This window comes from Nuphar pumila, chromosome 13, assembly GCF_984573655.1.
Source record: "Nuphar pumila chromosome 13, dmNupPumi1.hap1.1, whole genome shotgun sequence".
Lineage (NCBI taxonomy): Eukaryota > Viridiplantae > Streptophyta > Magnoliopsida > Nymphaeales > Nymphaeaceae > Nuphar > Nuphar pumila.
In genome coordinates, this window is record NC_143261.1 from 61409536 (window position 1) to 61431316 (window position 21781).

The 21781-nt window shown below is 41.4% G+C and overlaps 1 protein-coding gene across 1 annotated transcript in view; it reads left to right on the plus strand.

Annotated features, from left to right (window-relative positions):
* Window positions 1-21781, plus strand: part of LOC149818509 (uncharacterized) — a 639703-nt gene that overhangs the window by 18372 nt on the left and 599550 nt on the right. Inside the window, exon 3 of the mRNA XM_089986232.1 lies at window positions 599-603. Coding sequence (XP_089842358.1) covers window positions 599-603 — 5 coding nt within the window. The remainder of the gene's footprint in view (window positions 1-598; window positions 604-21781) is intronic.

Below are 21781 nucleotides of genomic sequence, written 5' to 3' on the forward strand. Positions count from 1 at the left end.
CCTTTGAAATCGCCGGAGGGCAAAATGGTCATTTTCTGAGCCCGGACCTTGCAAACGTCTAAATTTCATTTGCAACTCTCAAAATTTCTCTACTTTTAGCTCAGATGTTCAAAACTTTACTCCTGACAGGAGACAGGCATCTCCAAGTCTTGGTTCAAGATTATATTGCATAAGACATGACATTGCATATCATTGCATGAGCATCTCATATCACTGCACTGCACTGCATGTCATTTCGAGGTCCAGAACTCTTGATTTCAAAATTTTCAATCCAGATTCGAATTTTAACTATTTTCAAAATTGATTTCAAAACCCTGGGTCTTCAAAATTATCAATTCTTCCCATTTTACCCCCAGGACTCTGAATTTCAAAATATTTCCTCTGGAAAACAATCTGGATAATTCTCAATAAAGTTCAACTCAGATTTTGCCTTTTGTCAGCTATTTCAACTATCATTTCTTTACAAAATCGCCCTACAGGGGCCAACTCTTTTCAAAAATTCCTGTTTTACCAATTAGTCCAGATTTTATGAAAATTCCAAAAAAAAAAGGTTGTTATTTTGTTTTCAATAAAGAAGCAATGTGGGACCCACACTGAGGTGGTGTCACACAAGCTTTTCTTTTGAAAAATTTGAATTTTGAAAAAAACCCAAAAATATAGAAGCCTTGAACCCTGGATTGGTGCCACTTGTCTTTTCTCTCTCCTCCCATTTCCATGCCAAGTGTCAATGTGGGGGCTACCTTAAGAAGCCGCCACATGTCATCCCCTTTATCTGCCATGTGTCACCCTATCCATCCTGCGCCATGTGTCATTCCAAAGGTCACCAGGAGATGCCAAGTGTCATAGGTTGTCCTGTCCAGAAAAAGTGGAGCTTGTCTCCTCTGAGGTGGCGCCACTTGAAGTGTGTCTCCTGCAGAGGACACGTGTCAACCTCTCCCTCCTTCTAGAAAAGTAGCCTGACACATGTCTCTTCCTACTTTTCTAAGAAAAGTAGGAGACATGTGTCACTCCTAAATTCCTACAAAAAAGGTAGGCTTGTCTCCTCTGAGGTGGCGCCATTTGGGGTGTGTCTCCTGCAGGGGACACATGTCAAGCTCTCATTTCCTCAGAAAAATCAAGTGCCATGTGTCATCTCCTGCCCTCTTCAGAAAAACTAGAATTCAAATATTCAAATCTCCTCATAGGTGGCGCAGATCCTAAACTTCTACCTTTTCCATATTGTCTGAGATGGCGCCACATGGCTTGGCCCTTCTTCTCTCCCCTCTGCCACGTGTCATTCTCTGCTTCTTTCAGAAAAAGCAGGTGACACATGTCTCCTTCTGCTTCTTTCAGAAAAAGTAGAGGACACATGTCTTCTCCCTACTTCTTTCAGAAAAGTAGGAGACACATGTCACTCCTGGCTTTCTTCAGAAAAAGCAACAATTCAAATATTCAAACTCCAGTCTAAGGTGGCGCAAATCCTGAGCTTCACCTTTTCTATTTTGTCTGAGATGGTGCCACATGTCCCTTTCCCTCCTTTTCCTCCCTCTTGCCACATGGCATCGTAGGAGCCACTCTGAGGAAATGCCACATGTCAGCCTCTCCTTTCCTGCAGAAAAGTAGAATTTGAATTCCTCTGAGGTGGCACAGCCTGCTGCCTCCACTCCTGTCCTTCTGACACATGTCAAGAGCCTCCAGAGGTGGTGCCACATGGCATGCTCCTATTGTTTCCAGCTTTACACCTCAAATCTCCTTTTGAGGTGGCACCAATCCAGAGTCCCACTTGGCTTCAAAATTTTATTTTTAATAAAAGTAGCCACATGAGGTGGCGCCACCTGAGGGCTCCCTGCAAAAGCCAAATTCGAATTTCAAACCCCCAGATAGCACCCTCTAAGATGGCGCCACATGGAAGGTCTAGATTCACTGTGTTTGAATTTTGAAAATCTCCAAAATTTCTATAAATACCCTAGCCCATGCCTAGCTCAGGGAGCCCTGTTTGAGAATTGAACTTCAGAATTCCATTTTCTTTCTTTCTTGGATTCACACCCCTCTGGAGCCCATTGTCAAGGTATACGTTCATTTCGGGAGTTCCAAAACCGCAGGAGAATACAAGGTAAGCCCCTATTCCAATCAATTTCATCATGATTTGATTCGTGTTATCGTTTGAAGAAAGAGCTCATCCGAGGGATGGATCGAGCTATTCTCATAAAATGACATATATAAAAACACATGATTATGCTTTCTTGATGATTTTTAGCATTCATGAATTTAGCTAGATTTAATTTGCATTTTTTTTCGTTTATTTAGCACATTTCATGAATTAATTAGGATTAATTTAGCATTTATTTCAATTTTGCTCATTTTCAGTAGGTCTCTGTTTTTGTCAGTCAGTCCACATGTCATTTCATGCCTTTATTTTTTATTAAAAATCCCAAAAAAATCACGGAATGCGTCCTTAGGTGTCCCTAAAATTGTGCCAAAAATTCGGAAGCATCTGAATTGGTTTACTGGGGTAAACATTCAAAATGGCAAGTCGGGTTTTGTTACCCGGCATGGTTTTGAAAATCATTTTCCGATTTGTAAAATCGAGTTCGCCCTCATGGGAGATACAATTTTCGATCCGAAAAATGCCCTGAACTTGGAAGAATGTCTAGTTTTTAACCTGATTTTCTCAGATTTTTATGATTTTTTTTTTATGTCTGACAAAAATCCGAGAGTTCGGGACACGTGTCAAAGCCTGATTTGGGCCTATGAGATTTTGGATCGACTTAGGGCTATGGTTTCTCTTTGTGTGTTGCTCCAAATCCAAAACTGTAAAAAGTGAAATTTCTGTCCGAGTTGTCCTCTATTTGAATCTAAAATCCTGTGATTTTTAGAATAGTTGTGATACCAGTTTCGTATTTTTCTTCTCAGTCCTCTGTTTGGTCACTTTTGTCTGTTTTGTTAATTTAGGAATAAAAAGTTATATTTTTATCTGTGTTTCTGTTGATCAAATGCCGAAGCCATGAACATGAAAGTTGTTCACATAGGTGTCGTGAGTAGCTCTGATTAATTTCATATATTTCCATGTCTTTTTTACATTTTTTTAGCATTTTACATCAGATTAGGGTGATTTTTACCTCTGTCAGAACTAAATCCCTGTTATTGAACTCACCATGGCTTAAATCCCGAGGCTGTAAAAACCAAAAATGTTTTATTTTGGGTCCTTTAACAGTCTGCAAAATATCAGAAGTTTCCATGGTGTAAATATTGCATTATCATATTAAGCATTGCATTTGGTTCGGATCCATAGGCAAAATCCATCATTTTTAGGATTTTCCTTAAAGTTTAGCATTCAAATCATATCATTTCGTGATTTTTAGCATTCTAGGCTGTTTATCAGAGTGGGTAGATGCTCCATACCGAATTTGGTGCAATTTGGAATCAATTTGAGGTTCGGATTATCCATAATACCAAAATAGGGTCCCGCAGGACCCGGATCCAAGCGAAAAACAAGCGAAATTCGTTATTTTGGATAAATTGCAAAATATCAAATTCTGATTTTACAGTCCTATTGTGTTTAGCAGCATGTCATCATGTCTCTTACTTAATTTCATCATCATTTGATTCAATTTGAATTTCAAAATATCAATTTTACCAAGTTTTCCTTCAAAAAACCCTGATTTTAAAGGTGTAACTTTAATTTTAGGGGTATTTTGACCCCAATTCCGAATTTCAAATTGTTTTCTACTGAATTTCTTGCATTTTCATCATTTCAAAATATCAAGGAAGCATGAGAATAGGGTTTATATCCAATTAAATCCAATAATTTCATAATATTATTGGAAAATCTTGGAAAAACCCACATATTTGAGCTAACCCTATTTCAAGTTTGGCAGGTACATTCAAAAGAAGGAGCTGAAGTCTGCAAATTTCTTTTATTTTCTTTATTTAGTGATGTAATAATGTAAATTTTGGAATAAGAGAGTTAATTTCCTGCTTAGACTAGGATGCATGTCATATAGTTTGAATTTATGCAAATATCCTGCTTATATGATTCATGCATTGTTATTCCAAAAGCACTATGGATGTTCACAAATGGCACGTGCACCAACTCTTAGGGAGTTGATGAACTCGGTGGAATCCATATTTACGGCCCTAGTCGAAATATGGACGAGACCCAGATCCATCATCTTTCTACTAGTCACATTGGGCCTACACTCTTAGGCTATCTTAACATGCACATCATATTTCTAATGTTTTCAAAATCATGTGCATCAAATCAACTAAATCTTGAACATATTCATGGCCACAGTCAGGATATGTGAAGGATTTATCTTGACTTAATGCATATTTTTCCAACAAATCTCTTAGAAAATCTTTTCAAAGTGCATTCATTCACTTATGTCATTTGCATCATAAAATCATTGATTTTCTCAAGATTTTCTCAAGAAAACTTCATTCTCAAGAAATCGATTTCTCAAGAAATTCTAAGGATTTTTCAAAATCGGTTTTCCAAAGACAAGTTTTTCCACAGTTTTCCCAGGAAAATGATATTTTCTTAAGATTTTCAAAAGGAGCTTCCCAATCTTTCTCAAGGATCAAAAATCGATTTTCAAGGGTAAGATTCCCAGGATTTCAATTTCCCAAGGTCAGTTTTTCTTCTCCAATAAGTTTTCCTATAAATTTTCCATCATTTTCCTAAGAAAATTCTCAAAGTTCGAGTTTTTCCGAGAAGTGTTCCCTTTTCAAATGTTCAGCTTTTCTCAAGAATTACTTATATTTTTCCAGGATTTTCAACTATTCATGATTTTCCCAAGTCTTTATATTCTCAAGATTTCAATTCTTTTCATCTGAGTTTCCTGAGAAATTGACTTCCATCCTTTTCCTGAGAAATGCTTTTCCAACTCCAAATATCTTCCAAGCATACATCATGTTTTCCCAAGCTGCATTTTTTAAAATCTCATAGCACATGCCTGAATTCTCTGTGCATTTAGAATAGAACATAATTTTGATGATTTAACTAAGTCAAGCACAATTTTGGTCCTTGGTTCGATTACCCCTGTTAAAGGTGGCAGGAACGGTCGAACCTCGTACCGACAGGTCGAGCCCCATCCCATGGATTTTCCCGCAATTTTCAAAACGGAGGCGAGTATTTCAAAACCATTTTCCAAAATCCGGTCAAGTTTGAAGCGCGAAAGCGTTTCCCTCTCTCTCTTCCGCAAGGAAGGGGAAGACGGGAAAAATTTCGCGACGATAACAGGTTTGGCGACCGAGATGGGACCTGTCCTTGTCTGACCTAAATTATGCTTGACTTAGTTCAATTATCAAAATTATGTTCATAAAATGTCAGCTCTTTTACTTTCAATATCATGTGAGCCTAGGAGCCTAGATTCTGACCCAGCTGACATTGAATGCATATAGCTTAGGCATGGTTTGGTAGGACCATATTGAGGAGATATTTTCATGCTCACATAGACTTAGGTCTAAATACAATCCTCCTCAATTTAGGATCTGAATGCAAACAATGTATGCTTCTTCAAAATTTTCAAAATCTATCTCTCTAGGATTTAGAGCCCTCTATTTCTTGCATGTGATCATTTTTTCAAACCCTCAATTACCTATCATTACCCGGTCTTCACGTTGCTGGGCTCTCTTCCAGAACCATAGTTCGGGACAGAGCCTCACAACTGGGCCAACTATTTGGGTTAACACCCCCCTACCACGTACCGCGGGCCACAGTCCGAAGTATATCGGTAGGCGCTCAAGGATGTTGGAAAACCTTACCTTAGCACCGGAGTTGAAATTCTATGCCACGTACCTCGGATTTCGGTTTGGGTATATCGGCATAACTGGATTGGATAAAGATGATCTGAACTTAGAGTTAGGATTAAGATCCTACAGCTATTTTCAAATTGATGCATCTAGAGTCAGCCTTTTAGGGAGTGCTGAATGTGCATAAGTGCTTGTGCAGGATGTGATTGTATGTATGATTTTCTCAATTCTTTATATTTCCCAATATTTTTCAACTTATTAGGCCTTTTCCAAAACATCCTCATTTTCCACAAGGTCTTTTTCTCAAACCCTGGATGATTTTCTCAAATATCCCATTTCTTTCAAAACTCCAGGTGATTTTCCATTCTACCTTTCTACTGGATCTCGAATTTTCAGCTGCATTTTATCCTGCCTGTAAAATTTTTCAAAAATTTCCCACATTTTCCTAAGTCTCATTCTGAGTCTTTCTCTATTTTCAGTTCGATGGCATCCAGTCAAATCGATCCTATCTTTCCTGAAGGTCACATCTCCTTCGAGGTGCGACAAGGTCATCCTGAACATCGAGCCCTTAGCACCGAAACTTTCATTCCCCGGTGGTACTATTCCTGGTTAAAGAGCTTTTCCCGAATGTTCCCGGACCATTTGAGCGAGTGCGGATTAGAACTGGCGTCAGCAGTCGGAAAGCAGACCATCAATGGCAACCTGATCCATGCAATGACGGAGCGATGGAATCCTCGGACGTGCACCTTCTGGTTCCCGTGGGGAGAGATGACCGTTTTAATGGACGAATTTTCAGAGATTATGGGGTTACCAGAACCAGCCGGTCAACCAGGAGATTCATTAGAGCATCAATTCCTTATCAATGTCAAGGGTTTGGACCCCCGAGACTCCTTAGCTCGTATGACAGGCCGCCGATCTTGGCCCCTGATCCAGTTGGAAGGAAATGAATATGTTGACCTACTCGAGTTGTACCGCCAATACGGGACCTTCGTCGAAGTCAGCTCGCTATCAAGAACAGCCAAAGAAAGGATTCAGAATGCAATGGTTCTATGCACTGTAGGATTATCCCTCTTCCCAGATGGACAAAACTACATGGACATCAAAATAATTCAGCTTATGAGAAGATGGGGAAGTCGGCAAACCAATCGCCTCTCTATAGCCATGGCAGCGCTCGCCTTCCTATATCGAGGTCTGACTCGATTCTCACTTGGAGAATCCATTTTAGTTGAAGGATGCATCTACGCACTTCAATCGTGGTTTTTCCAACACGTTCCAACCAAGCGAGCTCTTTCAGATACAATGGTCAAGAACTCCTTCCAGTGGCGTAGTACCGGTCTATGATCAACAACATCTAAGAAGATGACGTTGTTTGGGACTATTTTGATCGGCAAATATCTCCTCCCAGATATACCTACGCTTATGGCAAGCGGTTCAAGTTGCTGGGACCATTCTTCTGCACCTACTACCAACCAGAGAGATGTGTTCGGCAGTTCTCTCAAAGGCAGCAGTATGTTGAAGCCCGACTGTTATCAGGAGCTATGGCAGAGTTCGATCTCACCTCCGCACAATGGTCCGGGGCATATCATTTTGCCCGCTACAGCTGGGATTCTTTTGTTTCTCTTAAAATCTTTGCAGGTCCTAGAGTGTCTGCCGACTATCATGAATGGTGGCAAATTGTTTGTCCTCCACCTCTTTGTCAAGATCAATAAAATCTTATTCTTCTCATTTTAATAAAATTCTCTTTCTTTCTATTATGGTTTGACGACCTCGCCTAGGTAACAAGGCATATTTTCGTTGTTTATTTCTTTTGCAGAAGGAATGACAACACAATTGTCGTGATTCCCACGACGACTCAGTCCCTAGTAATGGGACATCTTTTTCAAATTGTCTACCATATTTCTAGCAAACATTTCTTCCAAAAAACAATCAATTCCTTCATAATCTAATCAGGTCTTTGCCCTGCAGAGAGCATCCATATCATTTGATGGTTGAGACAAGATCAGGCAAAAGGACAGCAACACCCCAGTACTCGTCAGCCTCGAAAGAAGAAATGGGTTCTCCTCGATCCGAGAAGAGTCAAGAGCAGCAGCAAGAAGATGACGGCATAGACCCTTAAATGTATGCCATGTTCAGAAAAATGATGAATAAGATGATGAATGAGCAGCCCGGGACCAGCTCAGAAAGGAATCCATTCAGAGAAAAGTTCCATGGTCGTAGGAGTAAGAAGGCTCCCAAGAAGCAGATCCAACCAGAAGAGATTTCAGATGAATCAGACTCAACTGAAAACACAGATGAAGAATATGAGGTGCCTCCGGCATTTCAGAAGCGTGGCCAAAGTAAAAGCCGCAGATCAAAAAGCAGAGATAAAGAAGAGCCTTTGCAAGCGCAGTTTAAAGAAATGACCCGCGTTGTCAAAGATCTGCAAGCCCGTGACAAGGGCAAGAAAGTCTTCACCAGTGAGGACTTCTATGACGGCTTAGAAGGGGATGATGATCTGGAGAATCTCCCTCGTAAATTCATCAAGTTCGATGGTTCTGGCGACCCAAAAGCATATCTCGCCACTTTCTTTGCTGAATGCTCTCGGTTTAAGAGGGATAACCGAGCATTGTTTCTATGCTTCCCCCGCAGCTTGGAAGGAGTTGCAGCTAAGTGGTATGCTGAGCATATCAACCCCATCGAGCTCAAGGAGTTCGACAAAGTTGTGAATCTCTTCATTGAACGCTTCTTGTTCAACACAGAGGCGCTTCCCACATTAAGTCATCTCTGCAATTTAAGGCAGAATGAGAATGAAAAAGCACGGGACTTCATTCACAGATGGAGATCAGCCTGTAACAAGATGAGAGATCCTATCTCGAAAAGGCATGCATTGTCCCTGATCCTCAATAATTTTTCGCAGCCATTAAGAGGATTGATCTCCACAGCACCATCCAGGACCTTCATTGAGTTGACTGAACGAGCCGAATGGCTCGAACTAAGTGTGGAAAATGGAGTCTATGAAGGCTTCACCTTTTCCAAGATCAACTCCCAAGGTGAGCAGAAGAAGAAAGCTCACTTCACTTATTCTGCTAACAACAACAACAAAGGCCGTAATCAGCACAAAGGGCAGAAGAAAGATTACTGCTACAGCTCAGGCAGTTCGAACAACAAGGATAAGAAAGCAAAGCCTGCTCCTCAATTCAGCAAGCCTCCTCAGCAGGATCAAGGGCCAAAACTGCGTGAGAAGACCAAACACGAAGGATGGAGTTACGACAGAAAGTTTACTCCTCTTGACCAATCACTCGCGGATGTGCTCGAGTACATGCTATCAAAAGAGATGGTTAAGTTGCCCAGATTGGCCGATCCCCCTGTGCCCATGGGAAAATGGAAAGATCAGTTCTGCAAGTTCCACAGGACAGTGGGGCACAACACCGAGAACTGCTTTGTTCTCAAAAACATCATACAAGACCTCATTGAAAAAAATCTTCTGGTGGAAGGAGAAGAAGAAGAGAAAATGGACATTCTCAACCACCCCTTCCCTTCGCACACCACAGCAGTAGTGTTTGCACAACCCTTTCTACCGCATGAACATATCAAGCCATGTTCTGCGCGAGATCTCCAAGTTCAGCACCAGGTGACGGTGCTACGACAAGCAGCTCCAGATTCTAAGAAGATGGACTTAATTTCAGCATTCGATAAAATGAAAGTTGCAGAAGCACCTGTAAAGTCAGTTCCCAAATCAAAAGGAACTCCTGACTTCTTCAAGCAAATCGTTAGACCAAGGCCAGAGAATTCAAGTCAGAAGCCTCTTACCGCTCTATCCAATGTCTCCATCCTTGACTTGGCCAAGAATTCTAGCAAGCACCGACAAGTACTGGACGATCTGCTCAGAAAAATCAAAGTTAAGCCCAGTACCACTCCTGAAGACATGGCACAGATTGTGAACTCCGCCATGACCAATGCACCAATCACTTTTTCAGATGAGGACCTTCCAAAGCCTCATTCCTTTCACAATAATGCTCTTTACATTGTCGTTCGGGTCAGAGGAATGATAGTACCGCATGTGCTGGTTGATGGAGGCAGTAGCCTCAACATATGTCCCGAAATGACCGCAAAGGCATTAGGGATCAAGGACGAGGAATACATTCCAGATCCCATCACTATCTATGGGTTTGACAATCATGGTCAAACGACCAAGGGCAAGATATTTCTGGAAGTGTTTATCAACTATTCGGTGCACTCCGTCCTTTTCCATGTGGTTAATGTACCACCAACCTACAACTTGCTGCTCGGTAGGACGTGGATTCACAATGCTAATGCAGTGCCTTCTACCCTCCATCAATGTGTAAAGTGGTCAAAAGGTGGAATGATCACCACAATACTGGGAGAAGACCCAGAAGAAAGGCTCCCGCAGCCCATGATTCCCTGGCCATCATTCAATGCAGATATTCCCAGCATCAGGGAAAGTGAAGAGATCAGTCACGGAGAAAATCGAGAAATACTTCAGGCATCATCAGAACTATCTCTACACACCGTAGCCACGACCCGATGGAAAGGTCCTCAATTCTTCAAGGTTGGAGGTCGAATCGACTACAGCACCATTAAGGATCACCCATTGTTTCCGCAATTCATGAAGTCAAGAAAGGGATTTGATTTGCTTCTAAAACATGGTTATCAACCCTTCAAGGGACTCGGCAAGAACGAGGACGGCCGCATCGAGCCAATGATTCAGAAACATCGTCCCCACAGAGCAGGACTAGGGTTCTCTGGAAGAAACTCATCAAAGAAGACTATTTTTGTCAAAGGGGCACAATGAAGACCATTTGTTATTTTCTTTCTATTCTTCTCCAAATAAATGTCTCATTTTATCAAATGTCATTGATCAATTCAATCAATAAAATTCCAAGTTTCTTTGTATATCCGGATGCCATCTACTCCCACTCTGTCTGTCTCATCATTTTATAATTCAATGCCATTTTATGTATGGTTCTCTTCAAATGATTGCTTGTCTTACTATAGGCCAATTTGTCTGAACCAAATTTCTTCTCCAAAAAAATTCAGAATGACTTCTCGGACAATCAAGAAGCTCGTTCTCAATCCCAAGGCCTTTCAGAAGTCGACAGCAATTCATAGAATCAAAGCAAGCACCGGAAATGATAAGATTGCAAAGCAGTCAGATGATTGTGCTGAATACGATCAGTCTCTGCAGGAATTACCGGAGTTCGCCGCAGTTCAGAAGCAAGATGAACCATCCCCTCTAGTACAAGATCCAACTAAAGGTGTCAACATCGGTTCAGAGGAAAATCCCAGAATTCTCCAGATCGGAACCAGTCTGAGTCCTTAAGAAAAGAAAAGGCTTACAGATTTTCTCAAGCAGCATGAAGAAGTGTTTGCATGGACATATGAAGACATGCCGGGTTTAGACTCCAAACTAGTCGAGCACCGACTCATCTTAAAGCCAGATGCTAAACCAGTTAAGCAGAAGCTGAGAAAAATGGATCCAAGAATAGAACAACAAGTCAAAGAAGGAATTGAAGATTTGCTCAAAGCAGGATTTATCCGAGCTATTGACTACCCGGATTGGTTAGCCAATATCGTCGTTGTCCCAAAGAAAAGCGGCAAAGTAAGGATCTGCATAGACTTCAGAGACCTCAATAAGGCTACTCTGAAGGATGACTATCCACTTCCAAGCATCGATCTTCTAGTCGATAGCACGACAGGACATGCCATGTTCTCCTTCATGGATGGATATTCCGGCTACAATCAGATTAAGTTGGCCACCCGCGACCAATCCAAAACTTCCTTTACTACACCTTGGGGCACTTTCTGCTATACGGTTATGCCTTTTGGGCTCAAGAATGCCGGAGCAACGTATCAACGGGCAATGGCTGTCATCTTTCAAGATCAGATGCGCAAAATCATGGATGCGTATGTTGATGATATTCTCGTGAAATCTAAAGAGGGAGAAGATCACCTCGAAGCCCTTGATCAAGTCTTTAAAAGACTTATTCTTTACAAGTTAAGGCTTAACCCGCAAAAATGTGTCTTTGGAGTCGAATCAGGCAAACTGTTGGGTTTTCTGGTAAGCAAAAAGGGAATTGAAGTCGACCCAGCCAAAGCAAAGGCTATCATTGATATGCCACCCCCAAAGAATCTCAAAGAACTGCGTAGCCTTCAGGGACGTATGCAGTCAATCCGGCGATTCATTTCCAATTTGGCGATGAGATGTGAACCCTTCAACCACTTACTCAGAAAAGGAGTGAAGTTCGAATGGGGACAAGAATGTCAGCAATTGTTCAATCGAATCAAGAGGTATCTTCTTAATCCTCCCATCCTGAAGCCGCCAGAATTAGGAAAACGTCTTTTATTATACATCTCAGTCAATCAAGTCGCATGCGGCGGATTCTTGGCACAATACAAAGAAGGCAGCCTGATAGAGCACGCCATCTATTATGTGAGTAAGACTTTCATAGATTATGAAAAGAAATATTCCCAAATAGAAAAGACCTGCCTAGCTCTGGTGTGGATGTGTCAAAAGCTAAGACACTACCTGCTAGCATCAGAAGTCAAAATCTTGTCTAAACTCAATCCTCTCAAATACATCTTAGAGCAGCCTTTCCTCAGCGGACGAGTCGCAAAATGGCAAGTCTTATTGATGCAGTATGACTTAGAATATGTTTCGCAACAATCAATCAAAGGCCAAGCAATTACAGATCAATTGGCAGATTTTCCTCTAGCAGAAGAGGTGAAAACCGAAGATGACTTCCCTGATGAACAAATTTGCAATATCCAGCAATTTCCAGTCTGGAATTTATTTTTCGATGGTTCTAAGAACATGGCCGGGATAGGCATCAGAATCCTATTAATCACTCCTGAGAAGAAGATGATTCCATTTTCCCTCAAGTTAGATTTTCAATGCACTCATAATATGGCTGAATATGAAGCCTTGATTCAAGGTTTAAAGATTCTATTAGACTTTAATGTCAAGAGAGTACATGCCTACGGTGACTCATTACTTGTTGTCAATCAAGTTCGAGCCGAATGGCAGGTCAAAGATCAGAAGTTATTTCCCTATCAGAAAATTGTTTCAGCGCTTGTCAGCAAGTTCGAAGAATTTTAGTTATTCCACATCAAGAGAGATTTCAATCAAGTGGCCGATAGCCTAGCCAGTTTAGGCTCCATTATGGCATTCAAGAATGGAGAATGCTGTCGCTCTTTTGAAATCGACAGACTTGACCAACCTGCTTTCCTTCCGGCGGAGCAAGTAAACCAAGCTGAGCAAAAGAAGAAGCCTTGGTATTACAATATCAAAACTTTCATAGAAACTGGCGAATTTCCTCCAGAACTCTCAAAGAAAGAGCAACGAGCAATCCAGCGTATGTCTACTCAATATTTCATTCTGGCGAATGTCCTCTATCGTCGGGGATTCAGTTCAGAGTATTCTAGGTGTTTAGATGAAGAAGAAGCCAAAGAAGTCGTGCGTGAAGCACACGAGGGCATCTGTGGTGGCCAGGTTGGCTACCAAACCCTTGTCAAGCAAATCATCAGAGCAGGTTACTACTGGAAGACTATGCAACAAGACTGTTATCGTTATGTGAAGAAGTGTGTGCAATGCCAGATACACGCACCTTCTATCCATGCTCCAGCAACATATTTACAATCGGTTGTCTCCCCATGGCCATTCTCCATGTGGGCCTTCGATGTCGTAGGTCCCATCACTCCTCCAGCTTCAAATGGCCACAAATACTTCCTTGCCGCAATAGAATATTTCACCAAGTGGGTAGAAGCCATCAGTCTCCGCACAGTAGAAGGCCGACATGTGATCTCTTTTATTCACAAGAACATCCTTTGCCGTTTCGGCATCCCACATGACATTGTGTCAGACAATGGCAGTCATTTTAAGAATGAAAAGATGAAGACATTCTGCTCAAAATTCAAGATCTATCATCATTTCTCCGCTCCATATTATCCTCAAGGGAATGGTCAGGCAGAGGCCACCAACAAGATTTTAATTCGTATCTTGGAACGAACTGTGGAAACAGGCCGTGACTGGCATGAGAAGATCCACGATGCACTATGGGCCTATCGGACCACCATTCGCACTCCAACGAATGCTACTCCATCAGAGCTGGTCTATGGGACAGAAGTAGTATTGCCGCTACATGTTCAGAAACCCGCTTTGAAATTTGCTTCACTCCTGCAATTACCTCTTGATCAATACCAGCAGCAACGACTAGTGCAGCTAGACTTACTCGACGAGAGAAGGCTAAAAGCAGCAGAGCATGCTCAATCTTATCGCCAGAGAGTAGCCAGGCAATATGCGAAATCTATCATCGAAAGAAGATTCAAAGTCAATGATTTAGTACTTCGATCCACAGCTTATCTCAAGCATCGTCCCGGCGACAAATGGTCGCCAAATTGGGAAGGTCCCTATGTTGTCAAAGAAGCATTACCCCGCAACTCATATCGGCTCATCAATGCCGATGGGGTAGAATTGCTAGATCCCATTAATGCTCGACACTTGAAAAAGTTTTATACTTGAAACATTTACTCTCCTCTTGTAATCCTTCCTATTTGCTTCAAATAATGATCAAACTTTCTTTCCCAGTTACACGGGGGCATTTTAAAATTTTATATGCAGGCAGGATAAACAAATTCCTCATTTCATGCACTTGTGCATTCATACGCATCAATTCATATTCATTTGCATTCAACTGCATTAACAACAATCTGGTCAGTATTGGGATTTCAACAAACAGTCCCATCACAATTCCTAATGATTCAAAGATCATCGCCAATATTGAACCAAAACCCAGCGCTCGAACTGGTATTATTTCAAAGTCCAGTATTCAAGCTGGTACATTTTCAAGATCCAACTTTTTGGAAAACCGAGTTCCGACTCGGGCTTTTATTCAAATTATCCTCTTTCGTTGATCCGGGTTCCGACTCGTGATCTCTCTACTTTATTCGAGCCTTGACTCGAGCTCTTCATCTTCATTTGTTGATCCGAGTTCCGACTCGTGATCTCATTATTCATTCGAGCTTAGATCCGAGCTCTTCTTTTTCATTTGTTGATCCGGGTTCCGACTTGAGATCTCTTTATTCGAGCTCAGGTTTGAGCTCTTCATCTTCATTTGTTGATCCGAGTTCCGACTCGTGATCTCATTATCCATTCGAGCTCTTCATTTCCATCGTTGATCCGGGTTCTGACTCATGATCTCATTACCTTACTCGAGCCCTGACTTGAGCTCTTCATTTTCTTCTGTTGATCCGGGTTCCGACTCATGATCTCCGTATTTTATTGGAGCTTTGACTCGAACTCATTATTCACTTTTGTTGATCCAAGTCATTTCGATCCGCATGGTCTATCAATTGCTCAAATTTGATATTTTGCCCACCAATTCTCAATTCAAATCTTTTGGATCAATCAATTCCCAATTTTGACCCCAGGGTCACCCAATTTTTAATTTCAAATTCCAATTCTCAATTCCAATTACCAAATTCTCAAATTTTCATGCAATTTCCAATTTCGACCTTCGGGTCACTCAATTCTCAAATTTTTGACCTTCGGGTCATCCAGTTCTCAATTTCGACCTTCGGGTCACCCAATTTCCAATTCTCAATTTCAATTACCAATTTCCAAATCTCGACCTTCGGGTCACTTAATTTCTAAATTTTGACCTTCGGGTCACTCAATTTCCAAATCTCGACCTTCGGGTCACTCAATTTCTCAATTTCGACCTTCGGGTCACTCAATTCTCAATTTTCGACCTTCGGGTCACTCAACTTCTCAATTTCCGACCTTCGGGTCACTCAATTCTCAATTTCGACCTTTCGGTCAACCAATTCTCAATTTCGACCATCAGGTCATCCAATTTCGACCTTCGGGTCATTCAATTTCCAACAAACAAATTTCCAATTTCCAATTTCGACCTTTGGGTCAATCAATATCAATATCCAATTTCTATCATTTTCTCTTGCGAGAGACCCTTTTTAGGGAGAGTTCGAGGGAGCTCGTTCTTTTCGCATGCTATCCAATTCGTTCACTTAGCCCCTTTTTAGGGAGAGTTTGAAGGGACTCGCGTCTTTGTGAACCGTTTGCAAAACAATTTCCAATTTCACACGAGGAACCCTTTTAAAGGGAGAGGCTCGACGGAGACTCGCTTTTCTTGTGACCCCCAAATTTCATACTAGGCCATTTTCGTCATGAAGGACCCTCTTTGTAGGGAGAGTGTGATGGACTCGTTCCTTTCATGACCCAATTTTCAGACCTCACTATTATCGGCCCCCTTTCCATAAGAGAAGCCTAATATTAGGGAGCTTTGACGAAAGCTTAATTTCTCTTCGAAAGTCCGTTTTGCAAACACCTCCTCTTCAGGGAAGAGACGAGTATTTCCCATTTCCCATTCAGGTAAGGGCTAAGCCTGAGTCTCTCTTTTTGGGGAAAAAGAGAGGAGAATTTTCGTCACTGATGTGTTGGGTCGGAATTCAAATACTCACTTTCACCAAGGATTTCAAGAATTTTTTTTTCAATTTGTCAATCAAATTATTTGTTGATCTCAGAATCTTTATTGCACTAATCTCTATTTCAATTTACCTTCAGCATTAGTTCCAAAAGAGTGAAGTTTTTGCGAAAAGAGATTCAAAATTCAAATTCTTTCTATCGGCCAACCGAAAGGATGAAGAATAAATCCTCGATATGGCCAGAAAAGAAGATTCAATGTTATTGAAAAGCCGTAGACGATTGATATTGATCGTAGTCAATGGCACATCTTTAAGGATTATTCTTGTAAAACGAGGCAGTGGAAATATCCTGAGTGTTAAGAAAAGAGATAATTTACCCAAGCCCTGTCTCCTCAGAATAACCTAAGCTGCAATTAAGTATCCGCAAAAGGGATCTTTCACCGGTCGTCAAGATGAAGGCAAATTAGGCGAGTAGACCCCCGGGGCCAAAGAAGATTCGAAACATCTCCAAGATGACGGAGTTTGTGACGGATCCTTCCAGGGAAAGTCCAAAGCACTGTCGAGATGAAGGCAGATGCGATGAACCTCTCGACAATCCCTAAAAGATATTTAATTTCAGCTATCATCCAAAAATCTCCAAACCCATCGTCCAAGAAGGATCGAAACATCTCCAAGTTGAAGGAGTTTGTGACGTACCCTTCCCAAAAGAGAGCAAGAGAGGAAAAAGAGAGAGAGAAAAAGTCAGAACATCTCCAAAATGAAGGAGAATATAGCCAAAACACCAAAGAGCCAAAAGAGTGCAGAAAGATTATCAAGAGAGAAGCTCTCAGGATATCAAACTGCCAAATCTATCAAGAATCCTCTTTAATCTTGTGAAATTCTATTATCAATATCCTTTCATCAACTGCTTTCACAATATCAAATTCTCTTTCCTGCTCATATCAAGGAAATTGATAACTTCCTTGGAGAAGGTCAATTGCAAGCAATTTGGATTTCCAATCTCGATTCTACGAAGTGAACCTTGTTTGGAGGTAATACTTTGGGTAGAAAAGAAAGAATATCTTTGCAACAATGTGCAACATTTTCAAAAATTTCGAATCAACAACAAAATTCTTAACATTTTGACAATATTTTCTAGTTATCCTGACGTGAAGTGAGAGCTTGATATCCGTCTTTGATACATCCAGACACCAATTTTAAATCCCTCCTAAGGACTTGGTTCCTTCCCTTCTTTGAGAGCATGAACTCTCAGATTGCACACTTCACTGTGTCCCCACTGTCCCACCATAGACAGTCCCATTTCGGTTCGAGGTCGAACCGCCAATCATTTTCTCGCAAAAGGCATTTTCAAAAGCTATTTAGTCTCAGCAATGAGACGCCCAAGATCAATCCCTTTTCAAGATTTAGGGACCCCATTTTCCTTCCTTTTGCAAAAACCCTGTCGGATTTATTGTGCAAAATCCGAAGGTTCCATCATGGTCTCTTCCTTCGAGGATTCCATTCATTTTTCGCCCGATCAGGATAAGGGTACAAACCTGAGCCTCAATCAAAGAGGTATTTCATTTTCCGCCCGATCAGGATAAGGGTACAAACCTGAGCCTCATTCAAAGAGGTATTTCATTTTCCGCCCAATCAGGATAAGGGTATAAACCTGAGCCTCAATCAAAGAGGTATTTCATTTTCCGCCCGATCAGGATAAGGGTACAAACCTGAGCTTCAATCAAAGAGGTATTTCATTTTCCGCCCAATCAGGATAAGGGTACAAACCTGAGCCTCAATCAAAGAGGTATTTCATTTTCCGCCCGATCAGGATAAGGGTACAAACCTGAGCCTCAATCAAAGAGGTATTTCATTTTTCGCCCGATCAGGATAAGGGTACAAACCTGAGCCTCATTCAAAGAGGTATTCCATTTTCCGCCCAATCAGGATAAGGGTACAAACCTGAGCCTCAATCAAAGAGGTATTTCATCTTCCGCTCGATCAGGATAAGGGTACAAACCTGAGCCTCAATCAAAGAGGTATTTCATTTTCCGCCCGATCAGGATAAGGGTACAAACCTGAGCCTCAATCAAAGAGGTATTTTATTTTCCGCCCAATCAGGATAAGGGTACAAACCTGAGCCTCAATCAAAGAGGTATTTCATTTTCCGCCCGATCAGGATAAGGGTACAAACCTGAGCCTCAATCAAAGAGGTATTTCATTTTCCGCCCAATCAGGATAAGGGTACAAACCTGAGCCTCATTCAAAGAGGTATTTCATTTTCCGCCTAATCAGGATAAGGGTACAAACCTAAGCCTCAATCAAAGAGGTATTTAATTTTTCGCCCGATCAGGATAAGGGTACAAACCTGAGCCTCAATCAAAGAGGTATTTCATTTTCCGCCCAATCAGGATAAGGGTACAAACCTAAGCCTCATTCAAAGAGGTATTTCATTTTCCGCCCAATCGGGATAAGGGTACAAACCTGAGCCTCATTCAAAGAGGTATTTCATTTTCCGCCCGATCAGGATAAGGGAAAAAACCTGAGCCTCAATCAAAGAGGTATTTCATTTTTCTGCCCAATCAGGTTAAGGGTACAAACCTGAGTCTTATTTCGATGAGATATTCCATTCCCCAATCAGGTTAAGGGTCAAACCAGAGCTTCGTTCCATACGAGGTATTTCTGTCCCATCCAGGTTAAGGGCATAAACCTGAATTTCGCTCTCACAAAGTGAGTCTTTTCTCTTCATTCTTCGCTTCATATCTACCATCTTCCTCGGGCTAATATCTTCACACCCAGTCAGATCCTTCTAACTGGGGCATTTTTTTATATATAGCCCAAATTTGGTGTGTTTTTCTTTGCCACTAAGCTCGGCCATGAGCCGGCTTAGTAGCAAAGAGGGGCATCTGTAAACACCCTAAATTTTCACTCACCTCCCTGACATTTTCACCAAACAACATCATTCAGCCTTTGAAATCGCCGGAGGGCAAAATGGTCATTTTCTGAGCCCGGACCTTGCAAAAGTCTAAATTTCATTTGCAACTCTCAAAATTTCTCTATTTTTAGCTCAGATGTTCAAAACTTTACTCCTGACAGGAGACAGGCATCTCCAAGTCTTGGTTCAAGATTATATTGCATAAGACATGACATTGCATATCATTGCATGAGCATCTCATATCACTGCACTGCACAGCATGTCATTTCGAGGTCCAGAACTCTTGATTTCAAAATTTTCAATCCAGATTCGAATTTTAACTATTTTCAAAATTGATTTCAAAACCCTGGGTCTTCAAAATTATCAATTCTTCCCATTTTACCCCCAGGACTCTGAATTTCAAAATATTTCCTCAGGAAAACAATCTGGATAATTCTCAATAAAGTTCAACTCAGATTTTGCCTTTTGTCAGCTATTTCAACTATCATTTCTTTACAAAATCGCCCTACAGGGGCCAACTCTTTTCAAAAATTCCTGTTTTACCAATTAGTCCAGATTTTATGAAAATTCCAAAAAAAAAGGTTGTTATTTTGTTTTCAATAAAGAAGCAATGTGGGACCCACACTGAGGTGGTGTCACACAAGCTTTTCTTTTGAAAAATTTGAATTTTGAAAAAAGCCCAAAAATATAGAAGCCTTGTCCCCTGGATTGGTGCCACTTGTCTTTTCTCTCTCCTCCCATTTCCATGCCAAGTGTCAATGTGGGGGCTACCTTAAGAAGCCGCCACATGTCATCCCCTTTATCTGCCATGTGTCACCCTATCCATCCTGCGCCATGTGTCATTCCAAAGGTCACCAGGAGATGCCAAGTGTCATAGGTTGTCCTGTCCAGAAAAAGTGGAGCTTGTCTCCTCTGAGGTGGCGCCACTTGAAGTGTGTCTCCTGCAGAGGACACGTGTCAACCTCTCCCTCCTTCTAGAAAAGTAGCCTGACACATGTCTCTTCCTACTTTTCTCAGAAAAGTAGGAGACATGTGTCACTCCTAAATTCCTACAAAAAAGGTAGGCTTGTCTCCTCTGAGGTGGCGCCATTTGGGGTGTGTCTCCTGCAGGGGACACATGTCAAGCTCTCATTTCCTCAGAAAAATCAAGTGCCATGTGTCATCTCCTGCCCTCTTTAGAAAAACTAGAATTCAAATATTCAAATCTCCTCATAGGTGGCGCAGATCCTAAACTTCTACCTTTTCCATGTTGTCTGAGATGGCGCCACATGGCTTGGCCCTTCTTCTCTCCCCTCTGCCACGTGTCATTCTCTGCTTCTTTCAGAAAAAGCAGGTGACACATGTCTCCTTCTGCTTCTTTCAGAAAAAGTAGAGGACACATGTCTTCTCCCTACTTCTTTCAGAAAAGTAGGAGACACATGTCACTCCTGGCTTTCTTCAGAAAAAGCAACAATTCAAATATTCAAACTCCAGTCTGAGGTGGCGCAAATCCTGAGCTTCACCTTTTCTATTTTGTCTGAGATGGTGCCACGTGTCCCTTTCCCTCCTTTTCCTCCCTCTTGCCACATGGCATCGTAGGAGCCACTCTGAGGAAATGCCACATGTCAGCCTCTCCTTTCCTGCAGAAAAGTAGAATTTGAATTCCTCTGAGGTGGCACAGCCTGCTGCCTCCACTCCTGTCCTTCTGACACATGTCAAGAGCCTCCAGAGGTGGCGCCACATGGCATGCTCCTATTGTTTCCAGCTTTACACCTCAAATCTCCTTTTGAGGTGGCACCAATCCAGAGTCCCACTTGGCTTCAAAATTTTATTTTTATTTTATTTTTAATAAAAGTAGCCACATGAGGTGGCGCCACCTGAGGGCTCCCTGCAAAAGCCAAATTCGAATTTCAAACCCCCAGATAGCACCCTCTGAGATGGCGCCACATGGAAGGTCCAGATTCACTGTGTTTGAATTTTGAAAATCTCCAAAATTTCTATAAATACCCTAGCCCATGCCTAGCTCAGGGAGCCCTGTTTGAGAATTAAACTTCAGAATTCCATTTTCTTTCTTTCTTGGATTCACACCCCTCTGGAGCCCATTGTCAAGGTATACGTTCATTTCGGGAGTTCCAAAACCGCAGGAGAATACAAGGTAAGCCCCTATTCCAATCAATTTCATCATGATTTGATTCGTGTTATCGTTTGAAGAAAGAGCTCATCCGAGGGATGGATCGAGCTATTCTCATAAAATGACATATATAAAAACACATGATTATGCTTTCTTGATGATTTTTAGCATTCATGAATTTAGCTAGATTTAATTTGCATTTTATTTCGTTTATTTAGCACATTTCATGAATTAATTAGGATTAATTTAGCATTTATTTCAATTTTGCTCATTTTCAGTAGGTCTCTGTTTTTGTCAGTCAGTCCACATGTCATTTCATGCCTTTATTTTTTATTAAAAATCCCAAAAAAATCACGGAATGCGTCCTTAGGTGTCCCTAAAATTGTGCCAAAAATTCGGAAGCATCTGAATTGGTTTACTGGGGTAAACATTCAAAATGGCAAGTCGGGTTTTGTTACCCGGCATGGTTTTGAAAATCATTTTCCGATTTGTAAAATCGAGTTCGCCCTCATGGGAGATACAATTTTCGATCCGAAAAATGCCCTGAACTTGGAAGAATGTCTAGTTTTTAACCTGATTTTCTC